The sequence below is a fragment of the Plodia interpunctella genome, chromosome 20 (assembly GCF_027563975.2).
Source record: "Plodia interpunctella isolate USDA-ARS_2022_Savannah chromosome 20, ilPloInte3.2, whole genome shotgun sequence".
NCBI classification, from domain to species: Eukaryota; Metazoa; Arthropoda; class Insecta; order Lepidoptera; family Pyralidae; genus Plodia; species Plodia interpunctella.
In genome coordinates, this window is record NC_071313.1 from 1873245 (window position 1) to 1892485 (window position 19241).

Here is a 19241-nt window from a genome sequence, read left to right on the forward strand (position 1 = left end):
CTTTCTTCGTTTATTTACTTCGTCCAATTATCCACATATCCATATAATTACATCAAACGGGAAATGGGAAATTTTAACTGTCTAAGGAAAAGGCTTCTCGACTAGTAAGGCTCTCGGGGAAACTATTTTACACCATCCTTAACGCATACATTATTGGTTTTAGAGTAATCAACATTGAATAGTTTTTTTTTTCATTTTAATATTAATCTTAATACTAAAGAGTACAAAAAATAAAGGAAATATTATGAATATATGAAAAACAACAAGTTATCAGCGAAAACCATCGCATCTCATATAAGAACAACATTGTATTTCTTCGTCACAGTATCATTAATTGTAATATCCACGCTTACAAAGTAGAGATGGGAAGTAACGGGTCATCCACTCGATGACTTTTGTCTCAGGCCGTCAAAAGCCCCACTCCTGTGTGGACTCGTCGCAAAATCCGAAACTCCACTTAGCAAAATGATTGGAGCATTTTGCGAGTCACCCAAACACACCAATTAATTATCTACACCTCATGATCGTTTCCCTTTGATTATCCTCAAAGTATCAAAAATATCTGCTAAAACAGCCCTTTCCCTTAGAGAAAAACTCGATAGAGTACATTTTGAACAGTCTCAAAGTAACTAATGAGTAGGTAACAATTATCAAACGTTAAATGGGGATATGCACGAATTGAAATAGCGAAATCAACAATTATTATTATTAATTTAGGACGTAGTTTAAAGCGATACCTACACAGAACACTACTGCAACGTCTAACCTAGTTAATGGTTACGATACAAGTGATTATTAGCACTTAATTTAAAACAGTATGACAATCATCATATTGAATAAGTGAAACATAGGATTCCTTAGTTTGTACAAAAATTCAAATGAATTATTAACTTTTATAAAAGGTTTAACACATTCCATCAAATTTAAGGCCACAGCGCAAAATGGTGTTTCAGTAGATTTACAGTTAGATTACTGAATTTTATTATTTATTTTTTTAAAGATGTCATTATTTCCTAGACTGGCCTTACTTAGTGTGAAGCGTGCGCTCACTGTGTGAAGTATTGCTTCTTCAAGATGAAGTCAAAAGCCTTGCGTGTTTATGCTAAATCATTACGCTGTGCAAAGCTCCGCACCTTATGTGTGCTCGAACCGCTCTAGTGATCTCTTAAACCTACGACTACTATCAAGGAAAGCACGGTTTGAAATTGATTTACATTAACATCACTACTCGTATGTAAAAAATATCGGTGAAAGATTCACACAGTTCAAAGCTCAAAGTGTGTCTTAATCACTAAACTAACATAGACAATGCGATATCTAAAAATACACACTACTTCGTATGCTAAGTAGGATATAATTTAATTTATTTCATAAGCATGTGTTCTTATATCTGGCAGGATGGCATTAAGTGTGTAAAATCGATTTCTGTGTGGACAATTCAAGCATCGTATAACTAATTTAGGTTAAAACTTACGTGCATACACATATTACTTTAACATTTAATTATCTAAAAGCAATTTCTTTGGCGACTAGCTTCGTACAGAAAGATTCCAAATTTTGCTTACCCCATGCCATCATCAATATAAACAATCTCCAACGCCTTAACATGAAAATTTGAATTTGGTCTATTAATTTTGCCTATTTTCAAATGACCCCACTAAGTGGGCGATATGTCATGTTTCTGCCATTGAAACAAATTCACTATTAAAACTTTTATTATTTTAACATCAGAATATTTCAAAACTGTATCAATATTGTCCGATAATCAAACTACAAGACAGCATCAGCGTACATCACTAACCATTGCCCTTTCTCCATCTTCGTGTCCAAACGTCTAATAATAAACATCATGATATGTCAAAACTACACCTTCGTTAATTCTATCTATGCCATTTCATTTGGAATCTTTCCTTGTGTGAAAATCATTGGTATTAAAACTAAAATCACACCTTAGAATTATAATAAATTACCTAACACTTTACGAAATAAAATTCCAATTGAAAGCTGATAATCATTTCTATATCTTGCTCCAGAATGGGCAACGAAACATTACTTGCTCAGAAATTAGTAACGCATCGAATAGTAAAGGACATCAAAATAGTAGCTCCATCACTATGGACTAAAGGAAAGAAACGCATAGAATCATAGTGACAAGTCGTTATATCTATAATCAATATTTTAGTATAATATTATATAAAACACCTTAAGAATTCCAAAACTTCGCCGTTCAAAAATTATCATCATTGTGAAAATAAATACTATCATTTGCAAACGTTCAACTAACTTAAGCGATAGTAAAATATTTTTTACAATAAAATGTATCATAAATTCAAACGTGAGTCAAATTTAAACATTCAGCGTAGTTTCTCTGAGGATGGATGGTTTGTGCTCATGTGCTTTGTTACATCATCTAAACTTACAACAATCACAATTTTGAGAATTCGCGTATAGACAAAAACCCCTTTGTCGAACCAAGGAGGTATCATTTTCTTAATTCTCTCATAAAAATTGTTTTCTTTTTCATAAGTCTCGTCTACAACGACATCAACGAATTTTAATTCTCATTCATTATCAAACTCAACTTCAGTCACTGACACAGTAAAATCATTGAATACATCTCTTTCAAGAAAAAATACATCAAAAAATCAAGTGAAATACCAACGTTCTGTGCAATTCACTAAATTATTAAATTAGCGAATTAATTAAATTCAACAATGACACAACATCGTCACTTTTAATTACATACAATAATTTTATAAAAGCGATGACCAAAATAAATTATTATCAATCTTTGATAATCCAATGTGGAAATGAATACAATTCCTGAGCAAATATACACGCACGTGAGTTTGCATGCGCGCCCTGTTGTGGTGGCGAACTATGAGACGAGCATAGAAGCGACCAAGATATTTACAAACACCGTTCGGATCAATCGATAACGCAAGTTCTATAAAATTCAACGACGCTCTACCACGTAATATAATAAGTGACCAAACCGTTAACCACATACAATCTGACAAGCTAACATTGATACTTTATTACTACCTCGATGAATACATTAACAGGTGAATTTATTAACTGTCACAAAATTACCGATTTCAAACAATGTTAAAAGTAGACATACAGCTATCGATATGGTTAATGTAAACCCTTATAATTCGAATCTAATCCTGTCAAATTCGGATCCTCCCAACCCAAGTGCTTCAACAATCCTAGCCAGTTTATATGCTTCTCATCTAACAACGTAGTCCCATTCTAAATAACATCTTACAAATAGTTACCTATCGTTGACTCATAATTTAATTTTCATTATAAAAATACACACTCTTTCATAATACATTCCTCACTCGTCAATATCCAATCGTTTCAATACTTGTTCGATCCCGGCATTCCTTAATTCTAGATTGTAATATTACCAACATCATTATCCTAAGTTTATTTACATTATTTTTCTACACACTTCCTGAATGGTATTAAAAAAAAATTAAAACGATTTTTCGGAAATGATGGGACGAGGTACAAGCTTGAAATTTCATCAATGATCATTAGTTACTACATGTTTTTTGTGTTTTCGATATACAAATGTTGTGGATATAGGAATATTACTACAATAGGAATATCGAGGAAGATACAGCAGCAGTTTAGGAATCGATCGATATATTAAGATTGGCGATTGAAATCGATGTGAATGTTCGAGATTTTTGATTAAAAACTGAAATGTCGATGAATCTTAATAATTAATTACAGCAGAGAAATGATATAGTAGGTGTGTCAAATCTTAATTGTAATCTTAAGAAAATCTTTGCAGAGTATAAAATTATAAACACTTTTGTAAGCCTAACTTTGCTTACGATACTAGTAGGTGCTACAGTAGTAAAATGTTCCCTATAGTAATTGACTTGGAAATATTTATATGGTTTTGGTTAGCGCAATTTCATATATCCAAAGCAGTGCTGCTGCTGAGAGAAGGGAGTTTTTGAAGAATCCTGAAACAGGTTTAACATCTACTTTCTCGTAGAAAAGTAAAGCTTATTTGGGATATTATGATCTTATTTTAGAAATACAAATAGTTCTTAAACACGAAGTTATAGCCTACCCTCATAAGAATATGTATTTATTTAGTAAGTTTGTTTGTAGCCTGGCCAGAATAATTTGCTCAATTTCAATGTTGAAAACAACAACGATGGTGACTAATTATCTAATTTCACCGCCATTTTTGGTTTACAACACGTTATTGAAAATATAGTACCGCCTGAATCACTGAGAAGCTTTAAAATACGTTTTACTAAAATTCATCTAAACCAATGCTTTACACATCCCGCTAATTTCATAACCTATTATAGGTACCTAGTACTCAAAAAATTATTTTATAGATACCGTTGACTCGCGAATACTAATTAAGGCTTTTGAATCTTAGAATGTGACTGTGAAATAATATTATTGTCTTTAATCAATAGGAATGTTGTATAGAGAATATTAGAAAAACTTAAGGCAGTGAAATTTTGGTCATAACTAGATTTAAGTATCCCACATTGACCTCAACTGAGGTATATTGTAGATTACTGTACTGCCCAAATAATAACTACATTTGGTAGTGCCTTATTGATATATGTATGTCTGTTTTTTTTTCATTTTTTAATATGTCGTTCTTTCCACTATGTGCATGTTATAATTTATATTTGAGTGCATGATCGACTAAATGAAATTAGATTTTTTTTCTGGGAATGAATTAATTATCGTGTATGGGAATACGAGTATAAGACTTATATTTTAAGTTAAAATTCACGTATCTTCAAATAATGTCACATTCTAATAAAATTATTTTTGTTGATAAATTAATGACAGTAGTCGATCATGTCTCAATTAACCAACCAAATGTAATAAGCACTTAACACTATAGCAATACTTACGCTTTCCATGCTTTTGTTCCCCGACACCAACTGTCAAAGTCTTATCAAAATGCACACACAACCATAAAACACTATCACCATCACACGTTCGACGTTTGTGCTAATTAATCATTTCTTTTAAATTTTTCCATTTTGATGTTCATTGCGGTACGCGTAGTAGTAGCTCATAATTGCAGCCTGTCTCGGTCACACAGTATGTGCACAAGAGAGTCGAGCAGATTGTAACGTAGTGGTAGACTCACGAAACACCGCTCCTATCCGGCAAAATTATGAACATTGAAATTTGAGCTCTCGTGCGTCCACTTTAAGTCATACTATACATTAACAACAAATTAGCAGATAGCCAGCAGTCTGATCGCTTACAGCTCTTTAGTTATCAATGTGATGTAAGTCCACAGTGGACGCCCCAAAGCTCACTTTAAACAACGTTCATTGAAATGAACGTTGATTTGTGGATTAGGAGCAAGAGCACTTTTCGGTATGAGTGAATGAGACAGACTGATATATGCATTACAACTAAGCGTCACGCAGAGGACGCTCTAAATTGTTGACAAACCTTTATATTATGTTTTGTGTAGTTCAATAATTACTTTTTGCATAAAATTAATTATGTACTTAGCGAGTGTATAAAAAATAATATCAACTACATGTCATGCAGATTCAGATTCATAGATAGTGAAGGTTTGTCAACATTTTTAAACTATTGCAGAGTTGTATATTAGAAATTATGTATGTGTATGTTTCAGATACTTAGTGTAAAGAATTCAAGCCCACCAATAAAGGTTAACTTTCTACAAAGGATTTTAATCCATTATTTAGTAAAGGTATTTAAAAAAATATCATGAAATTAATTTTTCATTTAAACTATAAAAGCTGTGGGTGTATATTTTGTGATGGTTTGATTTATTCGGATTTATTAGCACAAACATGCATATTTTGTACAAAGTGAGTCAGCTATAACTGACTAAGTTTTGACTAAGTCAGCTATAACCAAATCTAAGCTACTGAAGCTCTACTTGGGCAAAAAAAAAGAAAATCAAAATAAAACACACAATAAAACTGCAATGAACTGGTATTATTATAAAAAAAGCAATTATACAACAAAAATAATTCAAAACAAAACGATGTACATTAATTTAAAGAACAATTGTTTATACAAATAATTAAAAAAATATAATAATTATAACAACAAACATCGACAAAATATATTTAAAGACAAAACATGTTTCAATTTTAATCAGTCGAAGCTTCAGAAATGCAATTTAAAGAATGAAATGTTTCCAGCAAAGAAATCATTTTGCTTAGGTACTTATTATGCGAATACATTAAAAAAATATACGTGAACGAAAAATTAGTTTGTAATTATAATTGAAACTTAAATAATTACTTTCGGTTTAAATAAAAATAACTAAAATAAGTTTCCGTTTGGCAGAAATATGTCGACGGCCAAAGTCGGATTTAAAAAATGACAGATGTTTAGAATAAGTAGCAACTCGCTGGCATATTTTTGACAAAGAAAACTTCAGAATGTGATATAAAAAAAATAAAATGTGAGCTTTAGTGGATGGCGTGGTTGTCTATTTCAATACTTAATGATGAACTAACACTACATCTACTTAATTTAAATATAATACGTCGATCTGAATTAAGTGGAAGCGTATATTTTTACCGAAATGATTTTATTCGCAAAACTAACAACGGCTTAGCTTTTGATGGATTCATACTTATAGCAACCGTTCTTATTTCCCGAATAAAATCATGTAAAATTTAAACCTAAGTATTCCCAATAGTTCTAGCAAAACCTCAGTTTGTTAAGTCAAATCAAAAATAACATAGAGGTACATAGGTATAAATTCATATAATTAAGTAAATAATAATTCTATTGATAATAAAAGAAATCAAAATCATGCAGTCGTGTCAACTCGACATAAAAACTGAGGTGAAGCAGATCTATCGACGCCATGATTGAAATAACATAATACGATTAATTAAGTTCAAAAAATCCAGTAGATTAAGCGCAATACAATACGACCTGATCTCAGGTATAAATTTATTAGGAACAGGGCAGTCTATAATAAAATCATTGGTGACAAATCACTGAAATTTGGACACTAAGATTAGATACTAATTGTAATCCACCTAATCTAGTGGCTACTCAGTTCGATTAATGACGAAAAACTAATAAAATCGAAGACACGTCAAGACTGAACCCACTCGACAGCACAGTACTTTGCAGTATTATATAAGTAACGGGAAAAAAACCAAGAAACGGTCGTCAATCGAAATGATTGGTGCAAGTAAATTCAATCCATTATCCAGGTACAGTTACAATCAGTGCAAAGTATAATAATTAGGAATTATAAAAATGATTGGTATAAAATTCATTGGTCCTTATGGAATCGTTGCAGAATGAGGTCGGGCTTGCACTACATTACCGATTTCAGACCTCAATTAGATTTAATACATCAGATTATGGTACATATTTACAAACAACTAAATATCACTTATTAAATCACAACATAATGTTATGGCACGTGCGACGCAGGTTGTAGCAAAGCCCGTGTGCTGCGACGGGTCGTCGACATGTCTTCAATATCGCGGAATATCACCGCATCGAACCAAAAGGACACGTAACCTAACAAAAATGCAGATCAAAAGAATAATGACCCACGACCGGCGCGGTGCACCGTATCAGATCTCTTTATTGTCATAGATTCAGCAAAAAATACTAAAAACCATTATTCACTAAATAAAACCGTTTTAACCAAAACTAATGAAATCGAACTAAAATAATTCTGCTAACACACTCACACACGGCAATAGAGTAGAAAATTGCAGCACAATATTCATAAAATACGAAAAAAAAAAACTAAAATGTACACTACACATGCACCGTAAGACTACTTCTACAAAAATAAAATTGTTTCCATATAAAAAAAAATATCTTACCAGAATAACAAATTGTAAAATTATTTTCAACGCACGAACTTTATAAAGTAGCTAAACGTCCGAGAAATCATCAGTTAATAAAAAGTCTAGCGAGACGACCATTTGCTAAAGTGCTCTACTAGTTACTACCGTGTCCAATTAAAAAAAAAACATTCAAATACTAGCGTGTATAAAAACGAACAACATTATTATAAACCAAATGTTACTAATCGTTAAAACAATGGAGAAACTAAGATCCGTGGGCTCTCAGTGACTAGGCGGTAATGACATCGGTCAGTACAGATTAAAAAACTGTCGTCCGACAATGTTAAAAAATTAAAACCTGCTCATTCAATAAGGTACATAATATCTAAAATGTTTTATAATACTCAATTCTACGGCTGTGTTCAATAATATAGGGTACTAGGAATTCAGAAACAATTGAAGTTCATAAAACATTTTCGATCACACGTTTTGTGATGCTCTTCAGTTTTCCACATCCAATAGTTCTCGAGTGTGACTTCCTAAGGACCAATCTCTGTACGCAAAGAACACCGCAGTCAACTTTGTCATTGATAAAACCCCTAACATCACATTTCCCTAAAATTTTGTAACTACATTAGGAGGGGTAGTAACTAAAGATTGTCCATATCAGCTCAATCAATTTAACACTTACCTAATAATAATGTAACAACTTCTTACTTAATTTCATAATCATATTTCAATCGACACAGAATAAGTGCTAATTAAAAACAGGAAGTGCCATTGTGCCGAAGAATTCTCTTAAAACTAACAACAATCCGCTCGATGCTCTCTTATTACGATAAAATCACACGCTTAACGCCTAACAATTTGTTAAGTAATAGTTAAAATATTGGTCCAACAAATGGGCTAAATAATACAAATGCCCTTAATATTCATCCCTAATTTAACGATGTGGGATATGAAAAAATATTATTCAATAGATTAAAAAATGATAGGGTCGAGAACACCGTTCGCAATGTTTGGATCGATCCAATGGAATAATCTCTATCCTTCATAGGTACTCGAATAACAATGTCAATACTATCAACTAATCTCATTACAGTTTCCATTAGAAATACAGAGATCTCATTGATCGAGAAAAATATGTAAAATTCCCATCGTTAGTCAAATGATCACACCGAGACAGCCGTAATCCTACCCTTGCACTTAATAATACAGCAAGTTCAAATCTATTAACACAATTCGTCACTTGAACTATCTCAAAAATTGACACGGATGACCAAAACTGTTAAGTCTTCATCATTTTGATTACTTGCGTTTGTATGTGTCGATTCTTGGCTTATAGTTCGGTCATTCCGATCTCCTGTGATCCGAGCGTGCGGCTCACATACCTATAGGCGGGACTTGCACGTAGCGATAGATGTACAGCCTGTAGTCCTTACTTGCGAGTACGACCGAGCCATCATCCATCAGGGCCACGTCGAAGCACTGAGCATGCTTCACCTTGCTTTCCAAAGCGGATACTAGCTGCCCGTCCTGAGTAAATATTGTCAAGTTAAAGTTGTTGTGGTTATCGGCAATTAGAATTTCACCAGCAGCGTTGATGCCGACTCCGATAGGGTAATTTGTCACTCCCTCGCCACCAATCTGGCGCAAGTAAATGCCCTCATAATTAAACACCTTTACGCAATGCGCACGGTTGTCGCTAATAAATATCTCCTGCTTATCGTTTACCACCACGCCGTTAGGGAATTCTAGGTGTTTGGAGCAACCGAATTTCTGTAACACGTTGCCCACTTGATCGAAAATAATTACGCGCATGACTTTGCACTCAACGACGACGATGCGCCCTTTATTATCCACCGTGACTCCGCGAGGGTGCTGTAAGATGTTAGCGCCGAATTTGCGGACAAATTGCCCGTATTGGTTGTAAATCTGGATTTGGTGTGTTGGCGATCTCTCAGTGACAATGATATCTCCAGAAGTACGGACTACAGCAACTCTGTTCGGGTATAAAAGCTGACCGTCTCGTTTGCCGCATTCGCCAAACTGAAATTTGAAACGCCCTTCCTTGTCGAAAATCTGGATGCGGTGGTTGTTTGTGTCAGCGACTATAATGTCGTTTTGAGCATTAACTGCAACTCCACTCGGTTCGGTAAATTGTCCTTCCATTACTCCGAATTCGCCAAATTTGCAGTGGTAAATCATCTTTTGTCTTTTGATTTGGGATTTTGGCGGGAAAATAGTTGTGGAGATTAGTTTATTCGTTAAGTCTAATATGGGGTCATTGTGCGCAGCAGATGTGAGTGAGTAGGGATCTGCAGTGGCAGGTGGAAATAGAGAGTCACACCCACCGTTCGACCATTTCTCATATGGATTGATTCCATTCAGATTGATATCTCCGATTGCAGTAGAGAATGGCCCAAGGCTGGTGGCACTATTGAATCTTTTTGTGATAATGTTTGATTCAAATGGTGAAGTAGATTGGCTGGTGGGCCCCAGTAAGCCGTTTGTGTACGGGCGATCCAATACTCCATTGAGTCCAGTTGGTAGATGAATGCCGCCATTAAGGCTGCCTGAACTTCCATTGACGCTGCTGCTGCTAGACGAAGACCCACCATTCAGTAGAGAGCCATTAGTGGGACGAGCAATGGGCGGTTGTTTCGTAGGTCCAATATTCGCTTCTGAGCTAGTGCGGACATAGCCAAAAGTGTTTCGTACTCCAACCTGTATCGCCTGATAGTTCGAGACGAATTCCAGCTCGCAAGCAGTTTGCACACTTTGTTCGGGATTAGAACTCATTAATGTCTGTAGTTTTGCGTCTAAAAGTTTCCTGAACATTAATATGTCTGTAATATTAGCGCATTTTGTCAGTCGTTCCACGAAATCACAAGTTTGGTAGATCTTATCGACTGTTTCTTGAGCTTTTTGCCCGACGACAGTGAGGGCAATTTGTTTCGTGGAAAACACACTTTCCAGTTCCTTTAATAACTCTTGCTTGCGTTCTTCGAGCATGGATCGGTAGAATTGGAAGGTGTCATTGATTTCATTTTGGGCTTTATGATACTGTACTTGTAGTTTGCCCGCAGCATGTTCAACAGTCTTGACTACGTGCCTAATTTCAGTGGCGCGAGTTTTAGCTTCGTTTACTGATTGTTGCATAAGCTCTAATTGTTTAGGCCCGGCGTCCGCTAAATGTTCACAGTCGTGCAAAGCGGCAGGATGTTCGATAATCGTGCACTCTTTGCAGATTGGCACACTGCATGTGCGGCAGAAGAATTTGAGGATGTCATTTTTGTGCCTTGGACAGAAGGCGGTCTTTTCTGCACTTGCCGACAGAGATCCAAGCATACCTTTGTCGTCTTTCAGGTCCGTGAATGCCAGCACACGGTGACCTTCGAAGCAGTGCATGAATTGGTGTGCCATGACGCAGTTGGGGCAAAGGAAATTAGCACAATCTACGCAACGCGCTACAGCGTCGGATTCCTTTGATTTACAGCCCGTGCAGCGAGCTGATGGCGAGTTCGTCTGACGAGTAGACGGGAGAAGGTCGGCGTCCTGTTCGACGGCCGCGGCTATTACCAAGTTGGTGAGTAGACCAGGAACGCCGCCTGGAGGTAGCGAGCTGTCTACGCGGCAAGTAACGCAGGTGACTTTGTCTGGGTGTGTTTGTTCCCTCTCCAGACAAGCTCGGCAAAAGGTGTGAAAGCAGTTCAATACTTTAGGGTCGACGAATGTTTCTCGACAGATCGCGCAGGTAGTGTCGAGGCCGTCGTACTCACGAAGGTCACATACGGCGGAGTCACTCGCGGGGGGCGAGGAGCCGCTGAGGGTCAGGGGCGATAAGGAGCCACGCTCCAGCGAACCTATAGAGTTGGCACCGGGCAGCGACTCAAGGGACGGGGTGCGTGAGGCCATCTTCAGGAAACCGGCATCCCTGAAACAATTTAAATTAAACTATATAAGTAATATTTGACGGTTCAACAAATTTCATCAAAATTCGCTCAGCAGTTAGACGTGATAGCGTAACATTAAAGTTCAATTTCAAAGTTGAGTGATAATGCTAGTAGTAATAACGGAACCTAGTAAATGCTTAACAACTACGATAGAAAACGGTAAAATACTCAGAGATGAGAGAGAAAATGTACTTAATAGACAGAAGGAATTAAAACTTTCAAGAAAATACAACGAGCGCAAATGCATTTTCCCATTTACTCGGCCCCTGACCTTAGATACAGCAGAGCCGAGCCATAAACGTGATAAATAGACAAGCTTTGCTCAATATTTTTGGTGAATTTACGAGACACCGAAGCGAGACACCGGAAGGAGCCGGGTCGGGCGAAAACGTCAATAAAGCCGCGATTCCAATGCTACATAATATGTAGCTGCCGTGAGATGCCTATGCAACGTTCCGTCTGGCTGCATAGCAAAGTGACATTTGATAAAGTAGTCGCTGTATCTACAGCACAAATAACACTCACTTCTTGTCATATATCATAGAATGAGCTAACATACAAGCTTATTTTTGATTATGTTAATATTTTATACGCCATTTTGTGTATCCGTAACAACGTCTTTAAATATCAGAGTCAATCAGACAAAGTAGTTAGTTATGTGTAACAAACAAAAATGTAATTTTTGACACAAGTTTTTATTGTTGTCAGAGAGATCATATTGCATTCTTTCGACTCATTACTAAATGCACCACCAGGTCATGCTTATCATAATAATGCATTGTCAAACTAAACGTGTGTACAAAATTTCAAGCTCAATTAATCGGTTGAAGCTTCAAATTCGAGTTGCAAGTTTCCACCTGAATATTCATACTTGCATACATTGCAAGTCATCGTAAATATAAAAGCTTGTAATTATTCGTTTTAAAGAACTTTATTCTCATAAAGACACATAGCCACTTACATGAGAAATAATTAAAAAAATACTATATAATGTTTAAAAATTTAAAAATCACCATTTTCTCCACGTAATAGCTATGTGAGATTCAGTGATGTCTTCACCTGAACTGAACTGCAGAATTCGGAGTCACTATGTTTATGTTTACTTCCAAAGTTTCGGTGCAGTTCTTGCAAAAGGCCCGTCGCCATAGCAACATAGGGCGAATCGTAGGGGATACTTCGTATTCGAATTAGGGTGAGGGTGGATATTTATTTTGACTCCCCCTTGTTTAGTAATGCTACCACCTAAGGGGAGATATTTGCGAGGTGAACGCCCTTGTTTTATATTAGGCAGTTAAAAATTATTGTATGAAGCACATTTGACTCGATAATCTTGGACATAAATTGGTAACCCTTTAAGCCTTATTAGAATCAGCAAACGAATGTAATCAAAAAATAACGTCAACATAAGCCAGAAATTTAACCAAAACCTTTTCGGATTAAAGCTAAAATTCTGCTTTAGCAAGCGTCGCAAAGCCGCAAGAGGACCAAAAATCAATTTCCAAATCACAAAAGCGCTGTTAGATAGCTCTGAATGTTTGCAATCGGCGTAAGCCCGATGCATCACGGAAAGCCTGTGTATCTATCTAATTCCCTATACGTGGTACGAATTCCCGTGATCGATGCAAACGCTGGCAATACATTACATGGCGGACTAGTCCCCTGTGACAACGCCGGCTGGATTGCAATGGCTACCGATGGAATTACCACGCTGGGAGAGCCGATGGCATCGGCTAATGAAGATAGCGGTCAGAATTTGGATGTCCCATATGCTGATTTATTGCATTTGGGGTTAATGTGCATTTGGATCGCACAATAATGGCAGCGTTGTAAAGCTATGATCAATATCCGGAGCGTGATGATAATTTTATTGAAGGTTTTAGTAATTCAGATGTCTAGTTTTATCTAGATTATGATTTTATCTAAAATTTTACATATATTCATTAAATTGGTTCTAAAATTCGAAATGACATTTACAATTTAGTGTTGTATTATTTTACACCCCAGAAACACTTACTGAATTGACAGCTGTCTATTATTATCAGCGAAATTCGCAAAATTCGCTATTAATATCAGCGAATTCATTATCCTTCCGAATTGCTTATCAAATTGAATGGAAAGAAATGTTTTTGACGAGCAAATTTGTCATTTCCTTAACGAAATAAAGGACGTCAAAGCGTTGCTGGATTTGGGGGGAGATAAGAAAAGTTCATTGTTAATTATACTGTGTCAGAGTTTCTGACGCTTTATCAGGATTTTTCTTAATGTCGCCGGAGATTTGTCAAGAGTTTTGAAGCGTTCGATCTATCACGGGGATTACGTTTGTTGATATTTCACGATAAACGTAATGATTATCTTGAGGCTCTGTCACTTAAATATAAGGTCAATTTAAGAATGTAATTCCTGCATTTTAAAAATAATTTTAGACCACAAGGGGGGCAATTTAACAAACGTGGCAAATTTGGATAATAGTTCCATGAAAAACAAAAATACTCTCTTCCTTTATTAATTTGTTCTATAATAATATTGCTTCTTTTGTCCATTGTGCGCCCTTTGACTGGAAGAGGTCCCTCAATGGAAATTGGTGTAGCTATTGAATTTTGTTTTCGTTGTTTTAAACAAAAATGGTTCAACATTGCCTGTAAACAATGATGTAAAATCTACTAGCTAATAATATATTTGCGGATAGTGTTGTGATAGTATCTATTGATCAATAAATGTGTGTATCTACAATACGGAGAGTATTCTAGATAATAATCAAAATGGACAAGGTAACTGCTGAATCGAGCTACATATTGGACATATTCCTGAATCAAACATGATTTGTGCCTAGATACGTTTGCGCATTGATAGTCAGCGTTTTCATTCAAACTACACACTGCTATGGATTTTGACAAACCCACGACTTCTGATTAGTTCATATTTATTCAAATTAATTACATAAATGTAAAAGCCTAGACACTAGCTTTCCGTTGCATATTTGTCCGTCTGAAATCAGAAATTACTATCGAACAGATTGGATATGCTAAAGCGGGAAATAAACTGTCTAAAAATATACACAAGAAAGTAAAACTTCGATACCACGAATATTATTGTAATAAGAACAGCTCACCTCTTCGAGTTATAATGTATGAAGTATAATATACATTTTATATATGTATAAAAAGACAAATTTGTCTTTTTATACATTTTTACATTTTACACAAAACGAAACCATTAAACAATAAGATTTTATTTACACTGACAAAATAAATCTTCTTGATCTATGTTAGTATGTAATAAATTACAACACACAATTAATTAAGGAAAAACCCAAGCCAAGAAAATTGTCTCTCCTTAGCATCTGTGGGTATGTGAAGATAATGTAGGCCCATGTCAAGCTTGTACTGAACGTTAATGTATTGTTTGCGCAACATGTATGGATTGCATCCGCTATACATATTATATTTTATGTTGTTAATAACATAAATGACACATTGCAGGGTTTCCTGTCTCATTAATTTCGTTACTAGAAAAGCTTGAGTTATTTGTTTGTTTAAAATTTCATTGCACAAAATTCTAAGAAAAATTATGTACAAATGTAAAATTAACGCCTTATAACATCAAAAAGAGATAGCAGTGTGGTGGTAATTACATTTTTCATTTCTTTAGAACGTTGCCAGCAGAATTATATTTATTTTTTAATGTATTTACTAATTATATACCTATTCAAGTGTGGAACATAATATTATGGATGCATGCGGTCGGCAACTATTGGGCGGGATAAGTTACCAGTCAATTTCAAGGAGCAATAGCGATAGAAGATATAGTTAGGAACCCAATTTAAGTTAGATATTGTATCGACGCAGGTCGCCACAATGGTCGAAAATTATACGCCATTGTACGGACAAATCTCCTGCAGGTACCCTCTCGGGCAAAGATATCGATATTTAAATACTGGATGAGGCAATGTTGTAAGAAGTTTAAAAAAAAACGTTAACATTGTCAGTACAATAATCGTGAAAGTATCTGAAATGTTACTGTTCAGTGGGAAAGTGGAATGAATGACCTTACGTAGCAAGAAAAAAAAATAAGGAATCGAATCCAAGACTCCCGAATTTAGTAAAACTTTGTTGACCATAAATTCAAATTCAAATACTTTATTCGATTTAGGATGATATTCACTTCTTGACGTCAAAAACATATTCATAGGTTGTAAAATTCGAGGATCAAAAAAATAATTAATTAAAATAAAGTATTTTTTGGAAAGACTTGGGAGTTAACCGGTGTGGGATAAATGAATCAGTAATTTTTATTCCATTTCAAGAGACAATAATAATCACATCGGCTGACGTTTTCTCCGCTGTTGGAAATAAGAATCTTCTAGAATCTCTCTAACGCCTTCCAAAGCCGTCCGGGGTCCATTAATTGCGATCGGGTCCAAGCAGATTACAACCTTGGAAGGTTCTTCGAACTGCTGTAAATCAGCCTCTGTTTTAACAAACTAAACTTTAACAATACTTGATTAGAGTCCATATTTCCTTGGAACAGTTCGGAACAATTGAAACCCAAGGGCTAGGATTGTGGTCTGACTGGAAGGTGAAGTATAATTTAATGACAACATTTGCTAATTTTGGTAGGTATTCATATTAATGACGGTACGGTTCGTTTTGATTTGGTGTTTGTTTTTGGAGCAGCTTTAAAATTAATAATGATTTGTTTAAATATAATCATTTTAACGAAATCATTTAATATTTATCATAATTAGCATTTCGTGGGACACCGTCCTGGTTGTTTATAATTTAAAAAACTAAAATTGAATTTGGAAGATTTTTATTGACAAATCAGGGGTTGATATTGAGTCTTGATTTTTGACTAGAACCCGCCTATAATGTCCCACCGGTCCAATAGTCCCACTAACATTAGCAAGCATTTTGCGCAAAACATTATTTTTTTCCAATTAATATATATGAGACATTAAATGCCATTAGTTAATAAACAAACTAGTTTTTAAAATAATAGGCAATATTGTATATTTATTATAGTATCTTACAAATGTACATAAAGTTTTCTCACGGAACATGGACATAAAACACGGGTAAAGTTGCCTCTCGCGTTTTACAGAATCTAGAACGATATATTTACATCCAATTCGTGCAAACTCTGAATCCGAGAGAATCACCCTCCACTTGAATACGCGTAGACGAATTTAGTGTTGTGCTGGGAAATACTTTTGTGGAGTTATTCTGTAACCGTACGTAATTCTTACATTCGTTGTGATTTTCTACCCATACCTGAATAAAATTTGTTATATTAACTTTTCCATTTTATACCAACATTTTTTAGTCATTCACCCTGACTAATTCTTGAAATATATTTATTTGTTTGATTTGATATGAGAATCTTCGCAGTATTACGCTATCTTCGCACTACTTTAACACCCTTCTATTAAAACGCTACTAACTTTTGCCCGCGCCCTCGCACGCGTTAATTTTCCGGGTTGAAAAGTATCCCATATCCATCTCCATACTTCAAACTACATGTATGCAAAATTTCAAGAAGATTGGTGAAGCAGATAGAGCGTGAAGAGGTAATAAACAATCAATAAACAAACAAACTTACTTTCGCATTTATAATATTAATTAGGGTATTCGTTAGGATTAGGATGTATGGTATGAATAAGGAATACAATAAATACAATAATGGTAGGCCCTGCTGGCATGATGGGACCAACACTGAATGAGTTTCTTTCGGCATTTCTTCACAGTAGAGGTCGTTCCGAAATGCTAGTAGTTTGTAGCTTTAGTAAATAGTCATTTAATTTAGAATATGACATGAAAAGGTGCCTGTGAAGGCCTGATTTATGAATGATTTGATTTTGGAACAATAAGAAAAAGAAAGAATCGAAATCATTCACAAGACTGAATGAAGAAAAGGACTGAGTCTTATAAGAACGATTACGGAATAGGCCACCACTTGACTACGCGCAGACAAATTTAGTGTCGTACTTACTGGGAAGGCACCATTTGTCTGTCCATTTTGCCGGATATTCGGATACACAGACACCTTTCCCGGAATATCCGAAATAGGTATACGTCGAAAAAATATATCGCTCCAGTTACTTTGTTATGTAACGCATTCGGTGAAAATGACCGTATACGTACCTATGTTATGATACCGGATTTTATGTTCCTATCCGATTTTATGAGCCACCTATCAAAGGTTCGTTTTTGCATTTCCTAGATTTAATGAGATCGTGTCAAATAAAATTGATAAGGGGATATATATTCGTGAAATCATGCTGGGAAAAAGTTATCACTATTTAAGACTTAATGTTCTTGTAAATTAGCGATCCAACTAAAATATTCTATTCCATCTGATATAAAAGGTATCTGATATAATATCTGAAGATTAATAACGTCTGGTCCCTATAATAATCACTTTATAAAGATATAATAAATTAACGAACGGAGTATTATTTATTAATTGAAAATACCGAACGAAATTAATTCAAAGCAAACAAAACTTTATTCCCGTCTGAGTAGACTGTAAAACGTATATTTCATGAACTTGGCCTCTGATATTGAGAAGTTTGAAACCGTACACCCGTCAGATAGGACTTTCCATTAAATCTTCAGTTAAATTTTTTGATTAAATGCTTTGTATTTGATCGTCTGAAAGGACAAGGCCGTGTGACGTGTTATTCAAATTCTCCAACATTTTAGTCCTACTTAAAAACGGATACCAAAAACTTTTCCCAATGTATTCTGGCCTTTAGTTCAACCCAAAATTAGTTAGAGAAAACTTTATCGACATACGTAAAGTTTATTTGAAAAAATCCCATATGAAATATTGTACTTACATCGATTTTTTTAAGACGACAATCAAAATTCTGCTGTGTTAAAATTCATGAGGACACACAGGACAACATATTATTCACGCTGGCAACATCTCCACGTTTATGACGTCACGTTTTAAGTTAATGTATTGCTGGCAACCCAGTTTTTAAATGTGCTCGGTATACGAGAGTCGTGATATCCTTTTGTTTTTACATTTTTTCTTATTTCATTCATTTTAGTAGACATTTCACGTTGGTAATTAGTTATTTCCGACACTGATTAAATATCAACATGTCATGCATAATATTTTTATGCTTGAAATGTTATTTCAGAATATTTAGCTATATAAGTGGTGAAATAATATTATAGAAAATACTATTATATTACTGAGCCAACCGATCATCTTTTTAATAAAACAAAGTCCTTTGCTATTTGCGTTCGTCTGTTCGCACGGATTTTCGTGCGGTTTTCAACAATAGATACGATATACGATAGGAATTTACCCGATCGAGGCCTGGACGTGCCGCTAGTTATGTACTTTAGTAAAATATAATAGTATTTCCTTAAAAGTATGTAATATTTAAAACATTGGTCCAAAATTACAAAATCACGAGCAGACATCCCACAATTTCTTGTAATCCACAAAA

General features: G+C 35.0%; 1 protein-coding gene across 30 annotated transcripts in view; it reads right to left on the reverse strand.

The window, feature by feature from the left end:
• Nucleotides 1–5964: 5964 nt before the first annotated feature.
• brat (brain tumor) overlaps nt 5965–19241 on the reverse strand; it is a 357328-nt gene continuing 344051 nt past the window's right edge. For all 30 annotated transcript variants that reach the window (XM_053760357.1, XM_053760348.1, XM_053760340.1 and 27 more), the window contains one exon: nt 5965–11760. In XM_053760357.1, coding sequence (XP_053616332.1) covers nt 9207–11741 — 2535 coding nt within the window. In that variant the 5' untranslated portion in view covers nt 11742–11760 and the 3' untranslated portion in view covers nt 5965–9206. The remainder of the gene's footprint in view (nt 11761–19241) is intronic.